Source organism: Leuciscus leuciscus, assembly GCF_965113295.1.
Source record: "Leuciscus leuciscus genome assembly, chromosome: 21".
Taxonomy (NCBI): Eukaryota; Metazoa; Chordata; class Actinopteri; order Cypriniformes; family Leuciscidae; genus Leuciscus; species Leuciscus leuciscus.
In genome coordinates this window covers 12,388,740-12,411,293 of record NC_138745.1, presented here as the reverse complement: position 1 = coordinate 12,411,293, position 22,554 = coordinate 12,388,740, and the positions used below count along the sequence as shown (strand labels likewise).

General features: G+C 37.0%; 3 protein-coding genes across 4 annotated transcripts in view; 1 reads left to right on the top strand and 2 right to left on the bottom strand.

Annotated features, from left to right (window-relative positions):
* Nucleotides 1–10,030, bottom strand: part of drosha (drosha ribonuclease III) — a 36,474-nt gene extending 26,444 nt beyond the window's left edge. The window contains exons 1-10 of one of the 2 annotated variants that reach the window (XM_082152684.1): nucleotides 9,878–10,030; nucleotides 7,667–8,409; nucleotides 6,884–7,190; nucleotides 5,645–5,786; nucleotides 4,145–4,305; nucleotides 2,942–3,022; nucleotides 1,904–1,990; nucleotides 1,095–1,181; nucleotides 423–494; nucleotides 54–135 (exon numbers count right to left, since the gene is read on the bottom strand). In XM_082152684.1, the coding sequence (XP_082008810.1) occupies nucleotides 54–135; nucleotides 423–494; nucleotides 1,095–1,181; nucleotides 1,904–1,990; nucleotides 2,942–3,022; nucleotides 4,145–4,305; nucleotides 5,645–5,786; nucleotides 6,884–7,190; nucleotides 7,667–8,409 (1,762 nt within the window). In that variant the 5' untranslated portion in view covers nucleotides 9,878–10,030. The remainder of the gene's footprint in view (nucleotides 1–53; nucleotides 136–422; nucleotides 495–1,094; nucleotides 1,182–1,903; nucleotides 1,991–2,941; nucleotides 3,023–4,144; nucleotides 4,306–5,644; nucleotides 5,787–6,883; nucleotides 7,191–7,666; nucleotides 8,410–9,877) is intronic. The other variant, XM_082152685.1, reaches the window with a different exon arrangement.
* A 1,702-nt stretch (nucleotides 10,031–11,732) lies between these two features.
* On the top strand, nucleotides 11,733–17,745 carry lsm5 (LSM5 homolog, U6 small nuclear RNA and mRNA degradation associated). Its single transcript, XM_082152908.1, has 5 exons — nucleotides 11,733–11,875; nucleotides 12,876–12,971; nucleotides 13,317–13,344; nucleotides 16,428–16,500; nucleotides 17,512–17,745. The coding sequence occupies exons 1-5, from the start codon at nucleotides 11,830–11,832 to the stop codon at nucleotides 17,542–17,544; spliced, it is 276 nt and encodes a 91-aa protein (XP_082009034.1). The 5' UTR covers nucleotides 11,733–11,829; the 3' UTR covers nucleotides 17,545–17,745.
* Nucleotides 17,656–22,345, bottom strand: psme2 (proteasome activator subunit 2). Its single transcript, XM_082152875.1, has 11 exons — nucleotides 22,187–22,345; nucleotides 21,784–21,816; nucleotides 21,631–21,693; nucleotides 21,348–21,434; nucleotides 21,222–21,267; nucleotides 20,011–20,108; nucleotides 19,856–19,924; nucleotides 19,683–19,750; nucleotides 19,302–19,356; nucleotides 18,394–18,480; nucleotides 17,656–18,242 (listed from the first exon to the last, which is right to left on the bottom strand). Exons 1-11 carry the CDS (start codon nucleotides 22,232–22,234, stop codon nucleotides 18,162–18,164), a joined length of 735 nt encoding a protein of 244 aa, XP_082009001.1. The 5' UTR covers nucleotides 22,235–22,345; the 3' UTR covers nucleotides 17,656–18,161.
* Nucleotides 22,346–22,554: the final 209 nt, after the last annotated feature.

Below are 22,554 nucleotides of genomic sequence, written 5' to 3'. Positions count from 1 at the left end.
GCACCCCTGGCCAATAATGTGTTTATGTATAGCTGTGTGCATGTGCTTGTTACCTGTGAGGTTCCAATCGTACAACTCTAAAATGTCTTTAAAGAGGTATGAGGAAAACAGCTCCAGGCCTTTAACGCAGTAGTTCTGGTCAAACACATTACAATAGCAGAGCATTTGGGTCACTTCACATGTGCTAGAAACAACCAAGATGTCTAAAGTAGCACTCAAATTACAAAGTGATCGGTAAGGACAGCAAGAAAATGAAACTGCCATAAAATTCATTTTCATTAATAATTGTTAACAGTTAAAAGTGTCAAGATATGTTTGTTTCATTATGAGAATGTTAATTGTATATATAAAGAGAAAATTATAACAAATTATAACCATTTGAACTGGAGAAGATGTGGACAGTGTCAAATTTGATAACAGACCTCAGGTGACATCTCTTCTATAAAGTGGATGGTGTAATCAATGTTGAAGCGAATAACCCGACACAAAGGGATCTAAAACGGGGAGGAAAACACGTGTCGGCATGTTAAATCTCATCAACACTCACCCCCATCGATACTGATTTTACTCCATAAGCACTTTTGAGTTTATGAACTTAAATACAACTGATGATATACAACAGTATCTGTGGAATGTTGTCAATTGCCACTGAACCTCCTTTTCACACTTCCCTCTACAAAAAATCCATTCACAAAAGTTTAAAATCAGAGATCTACAGAACAGAAGAATTTTTCAAGGTATGCAAGAACCAAAAAGCACTGCAAACATTCTACTAAACATTTTCTTTTGTGCTCCACAGAAGAAAATAAGTCATACGAGTTTGAAATATCATATAAATGAGTGAATGATGAACTAGAGCATCAAGAGTTATTTTAGCTGTTGGACTAGTCATAAGCAGAAAAACTTCTTATGTGTTGCTGATGTAATAACTATTAGTGGAGTTTGCTTTTCTGACAGTCAGAGCATGGCTCATCTGCTGTCCTTGTGTATATCATGACAAAGTTAGATTATTTTTTTAACTATTACATAAACCACATAAGTAGATCATGTGGTTATCTAGTTTGAATGCAACCATGCAGCAGTCGTATGCTTACATTATTAAGTGGTGTGTGAGAAAAGCAGGAAAAGCCCTCAAACAGGTACTCGTGATCATCATACTCAATAACCGTGGGTCTATCTGTCTGAAAGAGAGAGCAACGGTTACATTGAATGGTAGAAACAATATGAAAACATAAAACATTGAAAACATTGATTGAATTTGTTAGTTTAAAGGGACTGTTCCCCCAAAAGTGAAAATTCTGTCATTAATTGCTCACCCTCATGTTGTTCCAAACCCGCAAGACCTTTGTTCATCTTGGGAACACAAGTTAAGATATATTTTTTTTAATCAGAGAGATTTCTGACCCAGTGGTGTGCACAGGGGGCGCTTGAGCCCCTGCCCCTTTAATCGTGAAAGCAAAAGTGCCCGTTTCGGTCGTATAGCACGATTTCCGCCTATCCGCCTGTGCACGCCATGATTGTTTTTACCCCACATACACTGAAACGTTATCACCACTTTCAAGGCCCAGAAAGGTAGTAAAGACATCGATAAAATAGTCCATGTGGTTCAACCTCAATTTTATGAAGTGACAAGAATACTATTTTTATGCCCAAAAAAACAAACACAAGGTCACATGGACTATTTTAACGCTATCTTTACTACCTTTCTGGGTCTTGAAAGTGGTGATAACGTTGCAGTCTATGGGGGGTCAGAAAGCTCTCGGATTTCATCAAAAATATCTTAATTCGTGTTCCGAAAATGAACGAAGGTCTTACAGGTTTGGAACAACATGAGGGTGAGTAATTATTGACAGAATTTTCATTTTTGGGTGAACTAACCCTTTAAGACAGCACAGAAACCTACCAGGAAGTTGGTAGGTGGGGACACGGTTATTCTGTAGTGGAACAGCTTGCCGGCATTGTTATTCATCGGACGACACTGTTTCACCGGCTGTAAGAGAGAGAGAAAATCACCAATCCAATCAGCTTGATATCCCAGACAGATGATTGACATTTCAAAATGCTGCTGGGGTTAAACACAACATTTTATTCTCAGAAAAAACCTGAATACCAAGAACAGCACAATTATGATAACACTGTAATCACCATTATGTCTAGAATTTACATTAAAAGTTATTTTTTACAACTGCATGTCAAATTCTTCATATAGCTACACATCTAAAATAAAATGAGAACAGTTCCTAAATTATTGTATTTGTTTTATACACCAGTGAAAATTAACAAAGGCAACAATGTCTAACATCAGACAAAAAAAAAAAGAGCTAAAAGTCTGTGAAGTATCCTAGAAATAAACGGACACAACATAAGTGAAATCCGAAACTTGCTGCACTGTGCTGCAACTCTGCAGCTAAGTTTATAAGTGTAGCATCCGATTATCTAACTGAACTAAACGGTTTTTACTTCTATAAAAAAGAAAAACGGCAGTGGGGCAGTGCCCAGGTAATGTAATCGCTGTACGGCCGGTAACACCAACTACAGCAGCAAGCCTATGCTGATAGGCGAGCGATGCATTGTTCAACCAAAGTACTACATGTGAGAATATTTACTACCAAGTGCTCGCAATCCTAGGTACATCATTGTCTCGCAATCATTTAGCCCATTCATGTAAAAATCTAGATCATTGTTAAGGGTTCACAACTGTATCATTTCAGAATATTACATCTTTTTCTAACTCCTCAGCACAGGCTTCTAAAGCTTCTCTCTCCAGTACCCATCTTGTTTGCGCTTTACATATATTTTACAGAAGTTTTTTTTCCTTTCCAGTTGTCTTATTAATTCTAAACTTCAGAAACATTCAATGCATATGACAGCGTCAAACCGAATTCTAAACTAGGTTTTTAAAACAGATGAGGTGACTCAATAAAGGCATGTAGGCCTATACCTGTTCACCAGGGTAAATACTGTGTCGAATTCCAGTTCGTCTGGCTTTGGCACTGCACTTGCATAATGGTCCATCATTCATCTGAGATTTAAGCATATGATCAAGAAAATAAGAATACATGTAACTTCATTTTAAACCATAGAAATACACTTACATTAAACAATTTAGAATTAGTGGTTAATTCAGCAACTCTTTAGATTACTTTTCCTCTCCAGATTTGAAATCAGTTCTGAGTGAACATCACTGGCTGTGGCATAGATGTTTAATATTGCTTAAAGAGATCCTTGCAGAGCAAGTCAGTTAAAAGTGTTTATTGATAAAAAAATATAATATTAATAGAATTTGTTTAGGTATTCCAAAATTTTAATTAGTATTTCTGGATTCATTTTCTGGCCTATAGTGTCCAGAATGGCCTGGTTTCAGTTATTTTAATTTTGATGCATCACTAGTTTAAAGGGGTCATGAACAGCATCTTTTCTAAATCTTATAATGTTCTTGGAGGTCCTCTTATAATGTTAGCAAGATTTTTTTAAATATCCTAATTTAGAAGAAATATGCTATTTTCTGTCTAATTTTTGACACTCCGTTTTGATGCCACATTTGACAAGTTTTGAAAGTAAACACCCACTGCTATGATTAGGTAACAATAATTTTTGCATATTAAAATTATTTTCAACATTCCCACCATTACACGGGGAATTGTTTTGAAAATGGCAACCACCAAAGTCTGATCCTGAATTGGAAGCCAACTAATCAACCTACAGATCAAATTCTAAGGATACTCCAGTCTGCAACAGCTTGGTAATTAATTAAGTATTTGTAAGGTAGTTATTATATTAGTGTTTAAACAAAGACAATATAGAAAGGTGTTTATTTTGTTACATAGTTGAAACATTTTCTTAATGTTAGAATCACAAAAAGGGCAATGCAAAGACTATGTTTTCCCACAACTTGGCAAAACGTCTTGTAACGTCTACTTCTAGGAGCTCTGTTTCAATAAAAGCTGTTTTTTTTTACTTACGAGGAAGTTTTGAGTTCTGAAACTTACAGGATATGTTTATAGTACAATGACCTCTTACATGTCAAAAAGATCAAGGAAATTTTGATTTCTCAATTCATGACCCCTATAAAATGGATTTGAGCAAAACATACAATAAAACCAAAATTTCTCAGCAAAGAGTCTGCAGTGAAGGTGAAGCATACCTGTCCGGGGTCATTATACCACAGCTCTTCATGGAGGCGGTCAGGGTGCGCTTTCTTCCTCTTGATCTCAGCGATGACATCAAACACATCAGAGTCAGAGCTACTGGAGCAGCTGCTACCACCTCCATCAGACTCACACTCTGATTCGCTGGAGCTCTCTTCTTTTAAAACAAACAGACAATCATCTTTTACAGCATGCCATTTTTGATTGTATAAAATCTCATCTTAAACAATCTCTTGTCCTAAACATCTGCTTAAACGTTGATAATATTCTTTAAGGTCTTAAGAGGTCATGAAACACTAAACTTTAATAAGGATATGTGTGTTGCACATCACAGAAGACCATGTAACAACCATCCGTTAGTTTTAATTGTTTAATTTTAAAGCTAGGCTGTGCAGTTTCGCAATGATTGGACAAACCTTTTTTGGTCCTGAGACTTCCAAAGAAGATATACATACATATTTGTTTAAATATTCAGACAACTTTAATTATTGATTGCTATCAGGACGTGAAGAGACGTTCAACAAGTATAGTGTTATTTTCATTTTCCAGGTTTAAAATCTTCTTGTTAGCGCCACAGGATGTGATATTTTCTTACACCTATATTACATCGATGACTCATTGGTGTCTGTAAGAGGTGCATTAACGGATCAAAATGAGTGTTTGTTTTTTGCTTTGTAAGAGTAATAAGTTCTCTTCCATAGACCCTGAGTCCTCGACAAATGCAATTCATCCACATTGTGGCTGCAATCGGTCTTTATGGCTCCATGATATATCCAATCAAACGGCGCAAAATAGGCCTCAAAAGTTATTAAAGATGCAACAGTAAATTCATTTATTTTCAATGAAGAGTACAAATGTGAGCAGATGTGCATTTATTTTTGCATTAAATTGTAGTTGTCACATGATAAGTAAAGTATGTTTAATTTACGGTGAGCTTACAAAACCATATAAAATAAACGTTCAAATTTATTGCGTGTAATGGTAAATTGCAGTGTGAGGGAAGCTTTGATGCTTTAACTTAATTTGAGTTAAATAAAACTGTTTGAATTAGAAGCCTTTTTGTGGATTGTAGCACTTTTTGTAGCAACTGGTGCTGAGACAGGGGGTCTCATGACCCTTTAACAGACAGGATGAAACCCTCACTCGGTTTTGAAGTCCATATGAACCACTTAGTCATGTCTTCACCTTTCACCTCAACACCCTTAGTATAACAGCACTGGGAAGTTTTACTCCTCTCGACTATGCTTGTGGCTTTCAAATGACTACATTTCCAAATCAAGCAAAACCTTTTTTTTTTTTGCTTTTTTTTTTGCTTTATTTTACATACAGATTGAAATAAAAAATGGAATAAACAATATTATGAATTATAAAATAAATATTTCGTATGGAAACTATATATGGAACCGAGTTGTTTAGAAATGGATTTGAGCCATATTATGTTATATTATGTACATAACTGTGCACATTTGAAATAGTAAAATCTTGGGACACGATACCCTGATCCTGGTCCAGTTTGGTCTTGGGTGGATCCCATTTAGGCCTGGTGGATTTGGCCCGCTCCTGCCTTCGGCCAAGCTCTTCCTCAAAGCGCTCATACAGATCTCTCAACTTACTGGTTCCCACGACTGTAGAGTCACCCTATGAATGAATAATAACACGTGAAAGATAAGTAAGAGCTCCTGAAGTCAAAGTATCTGATGTATTTTGGTCACAACACCATCACAATATTTGGTACAAAACTCTTCTGGATCATCTATAGTGCACATTTTAAAGGTGTAGTGTGTAATTTTGTTTAATGGATTAGGTCACTTCAGAATGAAAATTTCCTGATAATTTACATCCAAGTCATCCAACATATTCATGTCTTTCTTTTTTAAGTCAAAAAGAAATGTATATTTTTGAGGAAAACATTCCAGGATTTTTCTCCATATAGTGGAGCAGGTTGAAGGTCCAAATTACAGTTTCAATGCAGCTTCAGGGCTCTACACGATCCCAGCCGAGGAATAAGGGTCTCATCCAGAGAAACGATCTGTCATTTTCTAAAAAAATAAATAAACATTTATATACTTTTTAACCACAAAAGCTCCTCTTGCACTAGCTGTGATGTGCCACACATTTCGTAATAACGTTGAAAGGACACGCGTGACCGCTTGCGGAAGTACCGACCTAGTGTTTACAAAGCGAATGTGCAAAGACTAAGTCAAAAGCCTTTTCCAAAATAAATAAATAAGTAAAAGGTAAAACAACGATGTTGGACGATTTTGAAGTTGGAGGAGAAAATGAGATGGAGTTTTTTGCCCTACCCTTCATTTTCCGCCTACGTCAGCTTACCGCCTGTCCTTTCCATCGTGATTACGTGGACGTGCAAGACGAGCTTTTGTGGTTAAATATATATTTATTTTTAGAAAATGACAGATCGCTTTGCTAGATAAGAACCTTATTCCTCAGCTGGGATCATGTAGAGCCCTTTGAAGCTGCATTGAAACTGAAAATTGGGCCTTCAACCCGTTGGTTCCCGTTGAAGTCCACAATTTGGAGAAAAATCCTGGAATGTTTTCCTCAAAAACATTTATTTTCGACGGACAGACATGAACGATTTAAGACAGACATGAACATCTTGGATGACATTGGGGTGAGTAAATTATCAGGAAATTTTAATTCTGAAGTGAACTACTCCTTTAATGAGTCTCTATAAGTAAATCATTGATATTTTGATAGTTCACTCCTGTGATTACCACTTGGTCCATTGGGTCATTGGAGTAGTAGTTCTCAGCATGTGTGCAGCGGATCCAGGCAGGTTTGAGTAACTCTTCCTCTCCTTTCTCCTCCTCGTGGCGGTCAGTGGACGTCTCCTCTGCCTCTCTACTCCTGCTAGAGTTCACAGATCTCTCTCGACTGCTGGAGGCTCCATCTGTTCTCCTCTCTTTCTCCTCCTCCACACGCCGGCGCTTTCTCTCTCGACTGCCTGAGCGACTGTGAATGTGTTTCCTGTGTCTGTCTGAGGGGGGCGAACCTGGCTCGTCTCTATGGCGATATCGTTCTCTGGTGGATGAAGGCAATATTACTGTGGTAAAAAATAACGGAACAGACAACCCAGCGAAAGTACTTATTAAACTAAGTCTATAAAAGTGAGTATGTGTGTGTTTGAAGGGGTTTAAACAACTGAAATCACACACAAGATGTCATTACTTGGTCACCTGTAATAGTGTCAAAAGGACCCAGAGATGACACAAGCAATACTTCTTTTCTTTGCATAAATAAAAAATTCATGCAGTAACGGTAGTGTACTAATGACTCACAACTGGTGTTTAAACATAAAAACTGTGGGTCCCAAATGTCGTGTCACCACTTACTGTTGGGAGCAACTTGCAAAATGAAAGGCACAAGAAAAAATATTAATAGAGAGCAGTGAAGCGCATTACCTGCTGCGATGTCGTCTCACCACTTACTGTTGGGAGCAACTTTCAAAATGAAAGGCACAAGAAAAAATATTAATAGAGAGCAGTGAAGCGCATTACCTGCTGCGGTGTCTTGATGGAACGCGCCCTCTATCGTAGTCCGCTTTACACCGTGGGCTGTCTGACCGCCTGCGCTCTGAACTGCACCCTCTGTCCCGGTCCCGCTTCTCTCCTCCAAACTCACGGTTATGTCGACTTCCATATCCTCCGTAGCTGTGGCCTCTGTGCCGGTGATCGTCATGGTGACGGAGTCTCTCGGGCGAGCGGGAGGATGTGTCCGTCTTGTATTGAGTGTTCGGGCGGGAGCGTTCAGATTTGAAGGAACCTCCGGGCTGCACGTAAGATGGGTTGAAACTGGGTGGAGGGGGAAGCTGTGGCTGTGGAGGGTAGCTCATGGGATATGATGGCGAGTAGGGCATGGAAGGTGGCACTGATGGGGGCTGAGGGGGCAACGGTGGAGGGGGGACGGTGGACATCATGTAGGGGTAAGAGCTCTGAACCGGGACGGGAGCCGAGCCGTCTGAGCTGCGAGGAGCAGGTGGAGGAAAAGGGGGCGGATCTGGGAAGACCGGTGGGCGTAAGGGACATTGGGGCAGAACGTTAGAACCCTGTGATGGTGGAGGGAAGTGGAAAGGCATGAAGTCAGGATGAGGTGGCATGTAGCCACTGCCTCCCTGAGGGTTATAGACAGGACCGGGAGCAGCTGGAGGGTCGTAGTGATAGCGTGGTGGAGGGGGCCGGTACATTTGGCCTGGAGCGGGTGGTCTTCCCCATGGGCATCCGCGGCCCGCGTGAAAAGACATCTGTAAAGAAGACATGGACGTAAGAAAGATATGGATATAGAAGATTTTCATACAAGGATGGGTTACACTATTTCAATGGTCCACTTTATACATTCTACTACTATAAGTAACGTTACAACTACATGTCATTAGAGTAGACTTAAGTTATTAGTAGACTTTAGAATACTATTAGGTTAGGGTTAGATGTGAGGCCTGGTTGTGGAATGGAAGTTGACATGTACCGGTAGTTGCATTGTTACTTAGTCGTAGTAGAATGTCTGGCGGGGCACCATGAAAATAATAATACGTTTTAGCAGATATTAAGCAGACAGACAGTCTACTAATACTCTAATGAGGGTTAGATTAGCAAAGTTACTTAGTTAGTGGAATGTTTAAGTGAACCATCAAAAACAAAAATGTTACCCAAGTAGGCACTTGAACTAATCAGTCAGAACTGGAGAAAACCACATCTGAATTTGTTATTGACTGTTTACTTGTCTTCAATAAATCCTTGGTCATTTTTTTTAGTATAGTATAGTTTATTACATTAGTTAGCCTATAATTCGCTGTGCGGTGTTATCAAAGTTGGTACCAAGAATTGTGAAGTTTCATGAGTATCTAAAATTTTGACAATGTAACAATTTGCAGCAAAACTAACTACTGTGATACAGCCTTATCGTGAGATAAAATTACTTAGGCCTATAGCGTGATATTTTAGTCATCTTAAAAGTAGTTTTCTACTACTTTAATGAATGTTGTGAACACCATTGATTTAAAGGGATAGTTCATCAAAATGTTTTAATTCTGTCATAATTTACTCACCCTCATGTCTTTCCAAACCTTGATGAATTTTTATATTTTGTGGCACATAAAATAATGTCCATAAAGTGGAAGTCAATGGTAACCAACAGTCCAACAGGGTTTGATTACCAACATTCTTCAAAATAGAAGAATAGCATATTTAGGTAAGAAACGGCATAAGGGTAGACGCCATAAGAGTTATTTACGACATACGAGTAAATAACAGAATATTTTTTTTTATGTGAACTGTCCCTTTAAATAAAATACCTCGTACCGATTAGAGCGAAAGATATTTCTTTCGACATAAAGGCATTTTGTAATAATGAGGCCAAAAGAAAACGACGTTTCTAGCGTCGTGGATGCAGCGATTTACATGGGCCCAGGTTTTTTGTTCGCTTTTGTGGTTGAGACAGTGACAATTTTGACATGGCAAGTGAAAAATTGAAACACTGGCCCTGTAAACACAGGGTTTTGGCCGAGTCACGTCTTGTAGGCGTCTCGAAACAATTTATTATCCCTCTCAAATGCGTCTTTTCTAATGCATTTTCACCTGGTGTTTTAACACACTGAAAACGCATTGAAATATATCTAAGCTAACGTTACATCAATTTCAGCATCTCTTATGATTCAATGACAGAACAGCACTTTAATAATGATGACGAAAAACTTCCTGAAGAATAAATCTTACCTTTAGAAGTCTTTGCTAAAGCTTGGGAAATAAATCAGTGATGCTGTTTATAATGTTTTATGTTTACAGGGGATAAAATGCTCAGTTTATGACGCTGGCAACGCGGTGTATGCTGCTGCCAATCAGATTTAGGCTGTGTGACAAGTGACCAATGAGAACGCGAGAAATTATCCCTCGCTAAAATAGTCTTCTTCTTGTTCTTTTGGTTCATCACTGCCACCAACTGAACCGGAGTGTGAAGAGTCGCTGCAGAAAGACATCTCATATAAGAGGGAACAAAACAAATGCGTATTATATTCTTAATTCGAGTAAATTTTCGCTTTGACATCAATCTCCCTATTTGTACATCGAAGGACAGTTTTTTGTTCACCCATACTCCCACAAATTACACCACATCAATATGTTCATTATATGCACACACACACATATTTTAAGGAAGTCCTTTTTTCTCTTTCTACAGAAACACTTGTGTCTTTGCTATTCATAATCATAAACCTGATGTATTTCTATCTGAATCTTTATCTCAGTGTATGTAATAGTCTGCTCTCTCTTCTACAGTTGTGTTCTCTGCATAGTGATCATCCAATCATAACAGTTTTAGTAGATCATTCTCTTATCAGATTTCTCAGCAGTCCAGCCATGATGGATTTTTGGATGCTTGAGCAAACACAAGGGTAAACAATTCATAATTGGATTTTATATTGCAAGTTTGTATTGATTGTATGGTTTCAAAAGCATCAGACCATGTGTGTAGAACTTTATCAGCATTTCAATCTGAGTGATAAACTCAATTGTCAAATTTCAGAATAACTAAAAAAATATGTTCTAAGAACGGTTTGCGAACGTTCTCATCAAGTCATGATACCATTGTTTCTGGATGTTCTCAGAACATTAAAAAAGTAAATAATAATAATAAAAAAAACTTTTGCTTGGTTATACAAAAGTTAAGGAAACATTACATTTTATCATGTTTCAAAAATTATGAGAATGATACTGTTGAAATTTTCTCAGAAACGAGTAGTAGGCTAACATTTAATAAAAAAAATAAAATAAAAAAAAGTTATTTGAACATCCGACTAAAACATTTCAGTAAAAATGTTCCATGAACGATATATTATAATGTTTTTGTGCTAACATTTTGAGGACATTATTAATCTTTAAATGCACATTCTATTAATGTTACTGGAAGAAAACTTTAAGAGAACCTTGCCAGAATATTTCCCAAAGTTCTGAAAACATTCCCTGTTAGCGGGGACATTTCTTGTCTTATTTTCATTTTAAAAGTTTCAAAATCCTAAAACTTTCCAGGTTTAAAAAATTCAATTCATTTTCCCAACTCATCAGTACAATATATTTTTTCAGTATCATTGAAAAGTTCATGCTGAGTAAAACTACAGTAGCATTTCTGTATTACAATAATTAACATGGGTCAAGAGACAAGACATCCAGCCTGCTCTTAATGGAAGGCCAAAGGACTTTACATTTCATTGAAGAAGTAAAAAATTATTGGTACCATGCACATTACAGTTAATGAATAAATGACAGATTACATTACATTAGCATGTAGGCCTATTCATTTACAGACGCTTTGGTCCACAATGAATTTGTTAGTGCAAACTAAAGTGATGAATTGTAAAGGAAAAATGTACTACAACTGAACAGTGTCATCTTGTACAGGTGAAAACACAAAACAACGAACTATGGAGACAAATGCACACAGAAAAATGGTACCAAAAAAAAAGGAACCTGTTATTGGAGAATGTTTGCTAAATTGCTAATGACTGTCTACTATCTTCTGTCTTGAACGACGAACTCAAACTTCGGAAGAGCCGCAGCACCTCCTGCTGGTGAGTGGGGTGAGTCCCAGCCAAGCGCGTTCCAAACTATCTGACATCGATTTCTCGTGTCTGTCATTCGTTTCCTGTGACCGATTATTCAGGTCTAATATCAAAATGGCGGCAGTAGCAGCTACAAACCCTTCGCAGCTTTTACCTCTCGGTATGTGCGACTTTCATTTTAATTGAATGTTTGCTTTATTGGATTGAGTTTGTAGTTGTTGTAGTAGGGAGCATAGAGTTCCCTGTAAGTCGCATTCAAACCTCAGTACTTTTTATTATATTTTATTGGACACACGTGTAGCTACACAAACGGTTTATATAGGCATAATCGTTGAAACATTTTATTTAATTCAAATGAATCGTAGGATATAAACTGAAATCAGACCCTGCAGTCAGTATGGGTGAATTCTGTTAAAGTGCCTGCATCACCGTGTCTGTGTCCGAATTCGCACCCATAGCCTCATTCACAATTAGGCTATTTCATTCATTTATGTGCCTTTCAGGTATAACGGTTAATTACGAGTTACAAGCACATGTATGACCAAGCATGACTAAAAGTCGTTTTACAAGTGAGTAATCTCAGAATTCTAGATGATAGACGACCAGTTGCTGAGTTTTGAAGTTGAAAGGGGCGTGTTGATTTAAAACATTGTTAAATGCAATTCTGTATGAATGATTTAGTACTCATACTCACACACATACAGGTTGGACCATCGGCGAAAGCCTTAAAACTGCTACTGATAGAATGTGCACTGTAGCACAACACTAGACCTCTCTGTAAAGGCGGGTCTTGGAGACATTTTAATGTTCACAATATTGTCATATCACACGCACCTTCTTGTTACAAAATTGTCTGTGACTTCTCTAATAATGGCAAACTCCAAATATAATTAACAAAAAAATGAGTATTAATGTCAAACTTTTTGAAGATTAAATTATACATTTGTAGTTCATAAACCCTTCAAACTATAGGCGTAACCGTGACAGCCGATATAACTGCTTTATTATTCACCGTTTCGGTATGTTGTGAGATAATGTGTCTTTGCATCTGTTAGGTTTTACAGATTCTTAACAGTATGCACACTGCAAACATCACACAGCCTCACACTGCTTCTATTGTCTTTGATTGTGTTTGTCTTGACTTGTATGATGTCTTTCAGAGCTGGTGGATAAATGCATTGGCTCTCGGATTCACATCGTCATGAAGAACGATAAAGAGATTGTGGGAACTCTGCTCGGGTTCGATGACTTTGTCAGTATCCTTTAACAGCTGGGAAAAACGCTGACACCTATTTGTGATGGTTAATATTTTAGGATTAGATTTAACTTAATTGAGCAAAACACAAGTGGCCAATAATACAGGTACACATTCACTTATTTGTTGTGTAAATGTAAGAGACTCCATTTTTGTTACTGTTTTAATTAAGTGAAATAAAAAGCAAATTACCTCTGCAGCAATTCTGCTGACATGATGTAAAGAAAGAGAAGGTGCATTGAATTCAAAGAGTGTGGCAGGAATGTGCTAAAGATTCTCATTTCATAATGTAATTATATTCTTAATTCTTTGTGATGTTTTTCATTTTCTTGATTCTTTTGATCAGACATGGTCCTTGAGGATGTGACAGAGTTGTAAGTAGATGTTCCTATCCACAACATGTCAAATATATGCCTAATAATTTATGCCAAATAACTTTTTACCATATTTATGCATCCAACTTCTTTGACTTCAACTTCACAAACATACAAGTAAATATACATGATATAAAACATATTCTTATGTAGGCTAGATGTTTCTCTGGGATATTTGGGGGCCAGACACCATGGCGTTCTTATTAACAGGGTTCAAAAAGTGTTTGGAGAATGCCACATTTTTTTAATCTCCTTAAAGGTCCCATGACATGAAATTTCCACTTTCTGAGTTTTTTTAACATTAATATGAGTTCCCCTAGCCTGAATATGGTCCCCAAGTTTCTAAAAATTTTAATCGGTTTAAATCGAGCTTTTGCTATCTTTCTCTGCCTTTGAGAAAATGGAAGCTCAACCGGGCTGATCTTGAATCTCCTCCTTATGACGTCATAAGGAGAAATGTTACCTCCCCTTTCTCTGCTTTGCCCGCCCAGAGAATATTTCTCGCCCATGAGAAAATTAGCTTGGAAGTAGAACGCGCGTGAGCGATTTTAGTTTGTCCACGAGAGATATCATGGCTTTTGAGCGAGCGAAGCATAATAATTGCTCAATAATTGGATGTACAAATGAACATCGAATGGTCAATACAGAGCTGGGCTTGCTGAATGTCGGACAAGTAAGTAAAAAAAAATTATATATAAGTGTGTTGCTTTACTGTTTATGGTTACCTAGCTTCTTACACGTAGAATGTGGCTGTCACATTAGCTATGCAGCTAACGTTATGCAGTTACTTGCGCTAATGTAAAGGTAGACAGCATCAAGTTACACATACTGTAACGCGAGTGTTGTACATTTCTTTGTTATTTGGATAACGTTAACCGTTTTCCTGTTGGTTATATGGCGCGCGCGATATCCGCATTTCAAGATCGCAGAGCTTGATGTAATTGTAATAAGATAAATTACAGACGTTACAGATCTCTCATGAAAAGGCAACAGTAGGTTCGCGTTAGATACATGATGATAACTGTAAACCATCCGAATAAAGTACTGTATCCAGACATAATATTTTAAACTAACCATTCGGAAACGTTCTGCTGGAGCCGCTGAGTTGCAACTTCTTCATCCGTTGCTTCTCCCTCTGGAATTATGGACCAGATTCTGGGTCAAACTGAAATGCTTGAACGACTGCGTGTCTTCGTGCCATTGCAATATATCCAACATAAACAAACATGCATGGTACCGTTGCGCAAGATGGTCAAGGCCACACCCACCCTCCACCTTGCGCCGCCTTTCTCCTCCTCATTAGTATTTAAAGCTACAGACACCGAAACGGCCTGTCTGAAGGAAGCTCATTCTGGGACTGGCTTGTAGTGGCTATAATTCTGCACCGAGGCTGAATTTTTGGAAAGAGATTTCAGATACAGTACTAAGGACCACTAAGGACTATATTAAAGCCTACAAAAAGTAGCATGTCATGGGACCTTTAAAGCCACAATATGTAACTTTTTTGCTTTAAAAATAGCAAAAATCTCTATATCTATGTTATATTTTTTTTAGTTGTGTACTTACATTATCCCGACTGTTTCCAACAACTTTCAAACCAGGAGAAATTTGTAATTTAATTCGAGAAACGTCCCGTTTCTTTATTTCCGTTTTGTCGCCGTCAATGGGGTCATATCCGCGTTGTCCCTGGTTTCCGCTCGTACTGCCATGGCAACCAGAGCTATGAACCAGAGCCCTCTGATAGTAACCAAAGCGACTGACGGTAGTTCGCAATGTCTATTTGCACGCTGTTGTTGTTTCGTTCAAACATTATGGACCATGGCAAGCAGACTTTGGATACAAAAGGAGAACTAAAACGAGAATCAATATCAGCGCGGTGTTTTCGAGATGCCTAGAGCTCCCATAGACAGTATATAAACGAGAGCTCCACGTCCGAGACTTCGACCGCTTCTACATGTACTTTATTAAACAGGTGAGCACATTTACATAAAACTAATCAATGTTATATAGCTCAACATGATGAAATGTTAGAATATGATCTGTATGTTATTCTAATGTTGATCTAGCTTACTGCTAGTCTCATACAGACAAACTAACACATACATTTCAACACATTCAAATGCAGTTTAGTGTGATAGTGTAATGTTAGACCAAGTGAAACAACGCTGCGTTACCTCACAAGTTTAATTTGTCTAATAAACTGACCTGTGACTGTGAGTAGTAATTCTGCACTCGCGTGTAACGTTAGTTCGGTAGAATGAAATGTCCATATTCCTTATGCGGGACTCGTGTCACGTGTGGAGCTGATAGCTGTCTCTTAGCAATCCCGAACTGCTTCATATCACAGTCATGATAAAAGCATCGATGTTATTCAGTCATCCATAAACATTATTAGATCCATAGATTAGATCGGTCGGCTTGACGTTGACGACAAGATCCATAATTCTTAGCAAATGTTGCGTCATCAAACTACGCCTTTGTTATTGTAAATAGGTTAGCGACCCCTAGTGGCGAAAAATTCCATACTGTACGTTTAAAACATCCAGCGTTAAAAAGAAGAAGAAAAATTTAAGAAATGCTGTCGTCACTTGAGGTTCCCTTGTGTCTTGTGAGTGTCTTTGCTTTGTTTCCACTAAAAATGGCATCCACCTGTCTTGTCTCCAACATATCAGTGTACGTTTCAAAAGCATATTGCTTAGTATTGCAAAAAACGTTTGTGACGAAGAAGCCTTTCCATTCAATGTAAACATGTTCATGTTTACATTGTTCAGGTTATATTAAGTAACCCCATGGGAACCTTATTATTATATTTTATTATATAATAAGGTGATACTATATTATATATTTATGATTCAGAAACTTACTTGGAATTTGTATTGGAAGTGTACATTTTCAAGTTGTAAGGAAAATATACTACTTTTTTTGTGTGGTCCCACATTTTTTAGAATGATGAAATCAAGTATGTAATTCGATAATCATTTTGCAAAAAATTATGAAATTTACATTTGTGAAAACTTACTTTATTTTTAATCTGAAACATTATTTGTTATTGAGCCATAGCTAAAGTTGTTGTTGTGTCACAGTGAAATCACTCCAGAGGGAAGAAGAATCACAAAACTGGATCAGATTCTTCTCAATGGCAATAACATCACAATGGTATGATCATTGAGTTCTTCTTTAAATCGTCATCTTTAAATATCAATCCACACTTCATGAATTGACAACATTTGCTTTGAGATGGATTTAGTGTATGAATATGCATACAGGTGATATGAGTAAAGCTCTTATGCAAGTTTATTTTTTGTTTAGTTATAGTATTTTGCTTAATTTTATGTGTAACCTGAATTTATCAAACATTTAAGCCCTAAAGAACGCTGTCTCTTTAATTTGACCGATTTGTAATTCTGTAATTCCAATTTAATCTGTTAGTCACTTGATAATAATACCATCAGCATGCAAATTAAAGATAGTCGCAATGCACCAAATTTACACTGACAACCAACTGTTAGGATTCAGTTGAGCTTGGTCATTTGGAAAAATATGTTTCCACCCACCTATTTTTATTCAGGCTGGAAGGAAATGCCAAGATGCGCATAAACGTAAAAAATGCGCATTTAAAAAACGTATGCTCTCAATTCACCCTTTGTTGGGAGTTTGATTGACAGGCCATCTGAAAAAAAGAGCCACAGTTTCTTCTCCGATTTCAGCTATTTACATTCTTATTGCAGATATTTTTGCACCAATGTCCTAGGAAGACGATTTTTTTCTCTTGAACACATGGGATGAAAACGGTGCTTTATTCACAAATGTTTTATGTTATATTCCTATTTTGCGATTAAGTTAAATTTGCAACTTGCAAACATAGCTAATGATACGGAGTCATTTTCTTTTATATGGACTTGTAAAACTAAACATAATAATTAACAGAAATACTTGCCTAGATCTATAAAGGCTATAGAAAGACTAGTTAACCCATTCCAGATTTCATGTTGTTTGATTTGTTACATCTGTCGAAATGCGGTTTTAATTATTTGGACCATATATTCCATTTAATAACATTACCAAAACTCAACACAATTAAAAATTGCATTAATAGATGAACGATAATCAACATGGCACATCACTTTGTTATATATGACAAAACCATGTGTTTCTGCTGTTTTCCAGTTGATTCCAGGAGGAGAAGGACCAGAAGTTTGAGAAACGTGTAGCACATTACAGAAAATAAATGTACAAATTATGTTCCTGTTTCATGGAAGAATTGATCACTTCTTGTTTTTTTAAAGAGGCATTTTCATTTCATGAGGGGAGTTTTTCCACAATAGTTATTTTATTCTTTAAGTGATCCAAAATGGTTTTGTAAACATTTGTTGCTTGTTACAATAAAACAAATAAAATTAACTGGACTGTGTTGTCATTCATTGTATAACAGCATTTTGTGTTATATTCCTGAAGTGGAATCTGTAGATAAAGAAACTGAAGATCTTTTGTGAAATCATTGTTGGTTTTAATGTTTTTTTTTATTTTATTTTTTATGCTTTAAGAACATGTCCTACGAGTGAATTTGCTATTAGGTTTTCCTTATTTAATTTTGTATATGCTGAAATAGATGTACATGTAGCTTTGAATTCCACTACCACTGTGACTAATTTAAAAAACAAGTTTAGTAACAAACCCATTTAAAAGATGAATCTACTGTCAAAAGTGTCATGCAACTACTGTATCTAGAATGGCAAAAATGAAAAGAAATGAGAAATTCTTAAAACTGGTCTAGTTGTACAACTGTATGTATATTAAGATCCCAGTAAGTATCTGTCTCAGTACATGGATGGCTTCTCTTCTCCTTTGGGGTTTGTCACTTTCTCCAGGTTCTTGCTGATGACGTCATATAGTTCAGCCTGAGTACAAACAACAGCAATCTGAATATACAGCCGTACAGAGGATTCCACAATTATCGTGATTCATTCATAAAGGCCATATCCTTCACTTGTGTTGTAGCGTTTCTCATTTAGAAGCTGTTTGCTAAATAAATAAATGTAAACAACTCACGTAGAATCCGCGTATATCAAGCACAATCACTCTGATCTCAGAATATGCTGCTTCATCCTTCTCGTGCACCAGAGAGCGATAATCCATCTATCAAAAGAACATGTCCTTTATTATTACACAAAACCTGTAACCTGAACCTGATGTAAACCAGGGTGTGTCCAAAATCGCCCCCATATTTCGCACATATCGCACTATTTGAGGGGACAGCCATTTGTAGGTGCAAACCCACTACAAGTGCACTATCGAGTATACTCATTCAATCCCATAATGCACCACAATAATGAGCGTACGACGGATGAACACTCAACAGCTAGAGACTACCCATAATGCACTTTATTAAATTATTATTAAACAGCAAGCACAAACTATGAAAGAGCAGAAGCCCTTTCAGCACAGTCAGTGTCCAAATTCGCTCACTCGTTTTCATTCACTCCTTCAAGAGCATATTAGTGGATTAATGTAGGGAACAGTAAATGAGGGTATAGGGGGTGATTTCGTTGCTCAGGTTGGATTTGCATGGTTTTGTCAACTCTAAACCTATTCTGAAACTCAGAGTTTGTTCAGCTAGCTTCATGCAACAGGCCACTGGTGATTTACCCCCAAACAGTTAACATGCAAATCATGTAATAATCATGTATTATTTTAAAGCAAACTTCAGATAAAACTTATTAAATGAAATAAATAATATACATTTTAATCATTAAAAAGGATTTCATTGCTGTGTACACGGCACGCCTTTTCATATTCTTAAAAGGTGGGTGAGAGTGATGTTTAATGTGTGTGAAAATACAAAAAAATCTACTAAAAATACTAAAACCCCCTGAGAATATGATATTGAAAGCCCTATTTAATAACTGTAGCTATACAAAAAAGTTTACACTTATAAGTGGATTGGATAGGTAACTCACCACATGTGTATCTTTGGAAGCTTTGGCCACTGCATCACCTCTCTCTGAGAAGTACCTGCAGATAAACACACTTTGATTACCAACATGAATAATTCAGGGCAGTGTAAAACATGTAAACAATGAAAGCTTGTTTCCGCCACAGAATAAAAAAAATAAAAAAGCTAATTGAGGACTTTTTTCTCGCAATTGCGAGTTTATATCTCAAAATTCTGATTTGTTTTCTCGCAATTGCAAGAAACCAAGTCAAAATTATAAGATTAAAGTTGCAATTGCAAGAAAAAAATTGCAATTACTTTTATCCTTTTTTTTTATTACGTGCCTGAAACAAGCTTCCATAGTTTGCATAATCAATTAACTGAAATAGTTAGGAATTGTGCATACTTGTTAATGTTGGTCTGAAAACCCTCCACCTTGGTCTTCACAGCAGTAATCCTCTCAAGGATTTTTTCCTAAAATTTCAACCAGTCATGTTAACCATTCAAAAACATTATATGCCATAGTCGATCACAGTCTATAAACCAGCCATCTTCAAAGAAGAATTAAGGGTTAATAACCTGAATTGCAACTCCAAAATCATTTCCATCTTCAATTTTTGGAATCAGATGAGCAATCCAGCAAGAGACCTGAAGAAAAGTAAAGAAAAAAGCTGCCAAACTACAGTCTTGGAAAATGCTGAAAACGTATCTACGAGTCAATTTTGCCCACTTACAGTGATGCATGTCTCCTTCAGAGCCATTATCTCCGGTTTTACAATATCCAGCAACTTCACAATCCGCTCATTTCCTTTGATGAAGCCACACTTGGGAGCTGGCACAAGAAAATGTAACGTTACAACAATATTCCATATTTACAGTTAAGGTTGCACTTCCTATTTTATCTACATTTCTTCTTACATTATCATCACTCTGGTAAACATACATTTTCATCTAATCAGTGCATAACCCTTTTACCCACTGTTTTAGCAGATTCTCCAGTCATTCTCTTTTGTTGATTACCAGGTATTTTTGGTGCTGTTAACTTCACCAGTGTCGGACTGCTTCAATAATCCACCATCATGAATATATATGCTTTTCATTTTCTCTTTTCACTTATTTTCTGTCACTATTCACAAGGATAAAGGTGCACAAAGTAACTTTACTATGGTAAAACCCCACCTACGTCAGCACTCCGACATGTGGTGCGGAAACCCCCACCTCCCCTTCCTGTCCCATGCAAAAAAAATACATTTTAAAAAGGTATTCCACCTATTCTAAAATGCATCGATGGAAACAAAAAGAAAGAATACCAGGATCATAATAAACAAATTTATTAAAATTGATTCAAGGTTTTTAACGTCACAGGACGATGTTGTGAAGCAGTAATTTTCCATTGCTTTTGGTTTGGTATAGTAACACTTGTTTGATTTGTGCTGGTTAGATGAAGTAAAGGACAACATTTAGATGGTGTACAGATGAAGAAGAGAAAAAAGTACAACCCCATTCCCAGAGACGTTGGGACATTATGTTAAATTGACTAAAATTCTAAATCTGTAATTTGTCCATTATGAATTCTATAATTGATAGAATTAATATTTAAGTATGAACGTTTCCCACTTGTAATTACGACTTTGCTTAGTCAATCATGTGCCCGGAACTAATAATTGCACTATTGCCTCTACTTGAAGGGCACATGCCTTTCTGTAAAGTTCAGCAATCCTTATTAAACACACTTAAACTAGCTAATTAAGATCTTCAAGAACATTTGATATTTACAGACATGTGTGTTGAAGCAGGGTTGGAACTGAACTCTGCAGGAAGGAGGATATGCAGGAACAGGATTGGCACTCCTGGTCAAGACAAAGCCTTTATTCTCCACCCTCATCATAATCGAGATCACATGACTAACCAGTTAAATCTCATTTACGTGTGTGTGCAAAATTACCTTTCTTCTTTTTCTCATCATCTTCATTTTTATCTGTCTCCATCTCCTATTAAAATATTTTAATAAATGTTAGGGTAAGGGACATCTATTTCTAGAATTATTATGAATCCTGATCCGGATGCCAACCTCCTCCTCTGCAGCAGGGGGGTCAGGAATGGGAATGTCCAGGGGTGCATGGAGAGACGAAAGGTCAGTGATACTGAATTCATCCCCCTAAAACCATAAAAGAGAAGCATTTTTCATTTCACTTGATGCTGGAGTAAAATTTCTCAACTGGTAACCATGGGCAGCAAAACCAAGGTCACGAATTAATTTCCCAAGGACACACATACAGACTGACATGAATACCTAAAGGTACAGGTCACTTTGGATACAAATCTACCAAAAACAAAAACAAAAAAAGATGTACCTTCAGCAGGTTGTCAAGCTGTGAGATCTTCAAAGGTATGTGATTGGAGAACAGCTCTTCTGCCTACCAATACAGTGAATATTGTAAGCACAAACAGCCACAGTGCACGATCTCAAATAGCCTATGTGTGTATTATTTCAAGTGAATTCATACCTGCTTATACAGTGACTGGCGGTAATTTTCTATCTGGATGAAGGTAACACAGATGAACAATTATTTTTTTTTTTTTATATATTTAAATGAAATATTTAGGTTGTCTTTGTCCATGAAAATGATCGCGCCTTCAGGTAATGGCCATGTTTACTTTCACTTTCAACATTCGTGGATGAGGAAGTGTGACTCAGGGTTTTTTCTTTTTTTGTTTGTTTTTACATATAAACATCGATTTCCAGTAGGTTTTTATTTTCAACAATCATTAAACAACCAACAAAGAGCCCTTTAAATCTTCTTAGGAGCCATACCGTCACAGCTCAAACAGACGCAAACGCGTTTACTTTAAATTTGTTCGACTCTGTTGACAGTGGAGATACTATAAAATCTATAGAGATGAACTTACCCTCACTGCATTATCAGAGTTTATCTTCAGTACTTTAGCTCTGGACATAATGAAAGCAATTCTGCGTTATTTTCAGAGGAAAAGATCACGGTACACTTAGCAGCAGACGTTCAGGTGGCTCGCGCAATTCACTTTCACTTCGCGACACTTTCGATTTAATAATGACGCCCACAATCCACTACTAAAGGATACAGTGAAATAGGCTACGCATTTTTTTCATCATTATTAATATTTAAATTTTTGTATTTACGTTTTTAGATTAATGTGTTAAGCTTTGCATAATTAATTTACACATTCCTCATTATTTCATTTAAAAAGCGCCGTTTTGTGCACACACATGCAAGGCATGCGTCCACCAGACGCTAGAG